Raw genomic sequence first — 1,922 nt, forward strand, 5'->3', positions numbered from 1 at the left:
GGGGGGCGGGCGGCCAGAGGGGGTTAAGGGAGGAGGGAGGCGGGTTTCCAGGGCGGGGTGGGCCCAGAGGGCTGGAGCCAGGCAGTGTGGTTGGGGCCAGGAAGCCCCTACTGGCCCGAGGGGTGAGAACAGAGCCCTGAGTGCGGGGCAGAGGCAGGGGACCGACTGGGGGGGGAGGGACTCACCCCGAGAAGCACGGCTGGGGGCGAGTGCCGGGAGCCAGCGCCCCAGCCCCCCTGGCTGTCTCCAGGCTCCGTCCCTGCAGGGGGCCCGAGGCCCTGGGCCGGGGCTGGGGCAGGACAAGGGCCCACGTGCACGGTGCCAGCCGCAGTGGGGTGCACACCTAGCTCGGGGAGGGCGGCGACAGGCCAGGCTTGGGGTCCCGGCGCAGGCAGGGGCGGCCACGGGGAAGAGCAAGCCCAGCAGCCGGCCAGAGGAGAAGGGGTCTGGTGAGGGCGTGGGCAGCCGGCCCAGCAGGGACAGCGCCTGGGAGCTGCTGGCCCCACACAGGGGGTGCCGCGGCCCTGAAGACCCCCCCTCTCCCTTGCGCAGGTAGGCGGATGGGGCCGAGGCCCTCTTGCGGGGTCAGCCTCCCCCTCCTGCCCCGCGGCCTGCTCTTGCCAACGCCCCTCCCCCGGGCTTCCGGACTCAGCTTGACCCCAGCCCCAGCGCTCCTCTCTGACCTGAGGCACCTTGCGGGGAGGGGGCGTCGCCCACCGTCCGGAGGGGTGTGCCATCCGCGAGGCTGTGCAGGCTGGGGAGGCGCGGCCGCAGCTGCCCAGGGCCTGGCCTGCGGGCCAGCCTGCCCCACGCCTGCCTCCGCCCCGCGCCCGTGGCACCGTCACTCTACAGCCTGAGGGAGAGGGAGAGGGAGACCGGGGCGGGCCCCGCCGTAGGATGAGGGGCGCTGGACGCGGCGTCCGGAGCCCGGGGTGTCCGACGACGCCGCGCCAGGCCACGGCGGCATCACGCTCCCCGCAGCGGCCAGTTAACGCCAGCGGCTCTCTAGCTGCGCGACCCTGGCGAGCGAGTGTGATGTCACCGCGCCCAGAAGTTCGTCTGCAAAGTGCCGGTGATGCCCGGCCGCCCGGGCGCAGGGCTGTGGGGGCTGTCTGGCCTCAGCGCTCTGCTAACAGCACTAACCTGGCGCCCGCCCTGACCCCCGCTCGCGCTAACCCGGCTCACACCAGCCCACCCCAGCGCCCACAGGCCGGGGCACTGGCCCTGCTGCCTCACGCCCACCCCCCACCTCCCCCAGCCACCAAGACCCGGAGGCGGAGGCCGAGCCCCACGCGCTGGTGCCGCGCAAGTGGGTGCTGTGTGACTATGACTTCCAGGCCCGCAACAGCAGCGAGCTGTCGGTCAAGCACAGGGACGTGCTGGAGGTGAGGCCCCGCCCCCCGCGGCCGTGAACCCCCTCAGCTGCAGCAAGCTCTGACCCCGCCCCTCGCGCCGCCCCCCAGGTCCTGGACGACAAACGCAAGTGGTGGAAGGTCCGCGACCAGCAGGGCCGGGAGGGCTACGTGCCCTATAACATCCTGAGCCCCCACCCAGGGCCCCAGGCGGGCCCCGGCCAAGGCTCCTCGGCCAGCAACCTGGTGAGTGGCCCCAGCCCCCAGGGCAGCGGGCGGGCGGGGCCTGGGGGCCGTCGGGCACCAGAAGTGGCTAGGGTTGCGCCAGGGCGCACGCCCTCTGACCCAGCGCGGCCTCGGCGCCCTCTCCAGGACAGCACGCCCCCGCCCCCGCCCGCGCCCGCGCCCGCGCGGCCCCACTGGGACAGCTGCGACAGCCTCAACAGCTTGGACCCCGGCGAGAAGGGTGAGTAGCGGGCAGCCTGCGGTCTGCCCTCCACCTCCAGGCAGGGGCGGCTCGCGGTCGCCGAGGAGGTGCCTCCCCCGGCACAAACCCCGGCACAGCCAGCG

General features: G+C 74.6%; 1 protein-coding gene across 1 annotated transcript in view; it reads left to right on the forward strand.

Annotated features, from left to right (window-relative positions):
• Positions 1-1,922, forward strand: part of EPS8L1 (EPS8-like 1) — a 7,555-nt gene that overhangs the window by 4,646 nt on the left and 987 nt on the right. Inside the window, exons 5-8 of the mRNA XM_004694089.2 lie at positions 392-552; positions 1,259-1,385; positions 1,464-1,598; positions 1,725-1,822. Coding sequence (XP_004694146.1) covers positions 392-552; positions 1,259-1,385; positions 1,464-1,598; positions 1,725-1,822 — 521 coding nt within the window. The remainder of the gene's footprint in view (positions 1-391; positions 553-1,258; positions 1,386-1,463; positions 1,599-1,724; positions 1,823-1,922) is intronic.

This window comes from Condylura cristata, unplaced genomic scaffold (assembly GCF_000260355.1).
Source record: "Condylura cristata isolate star-nosed mole 26May11 unplaced genomic scaffold, ConCri1.0 scaffold00041, whole genome shotgun sequence".
Taxonomy (NCBI): Eukaryota; Metazoa; Chordata; class Mammalia; order Eulipotyphla; family Talpidae; genus Condylura; species Condylura cristata.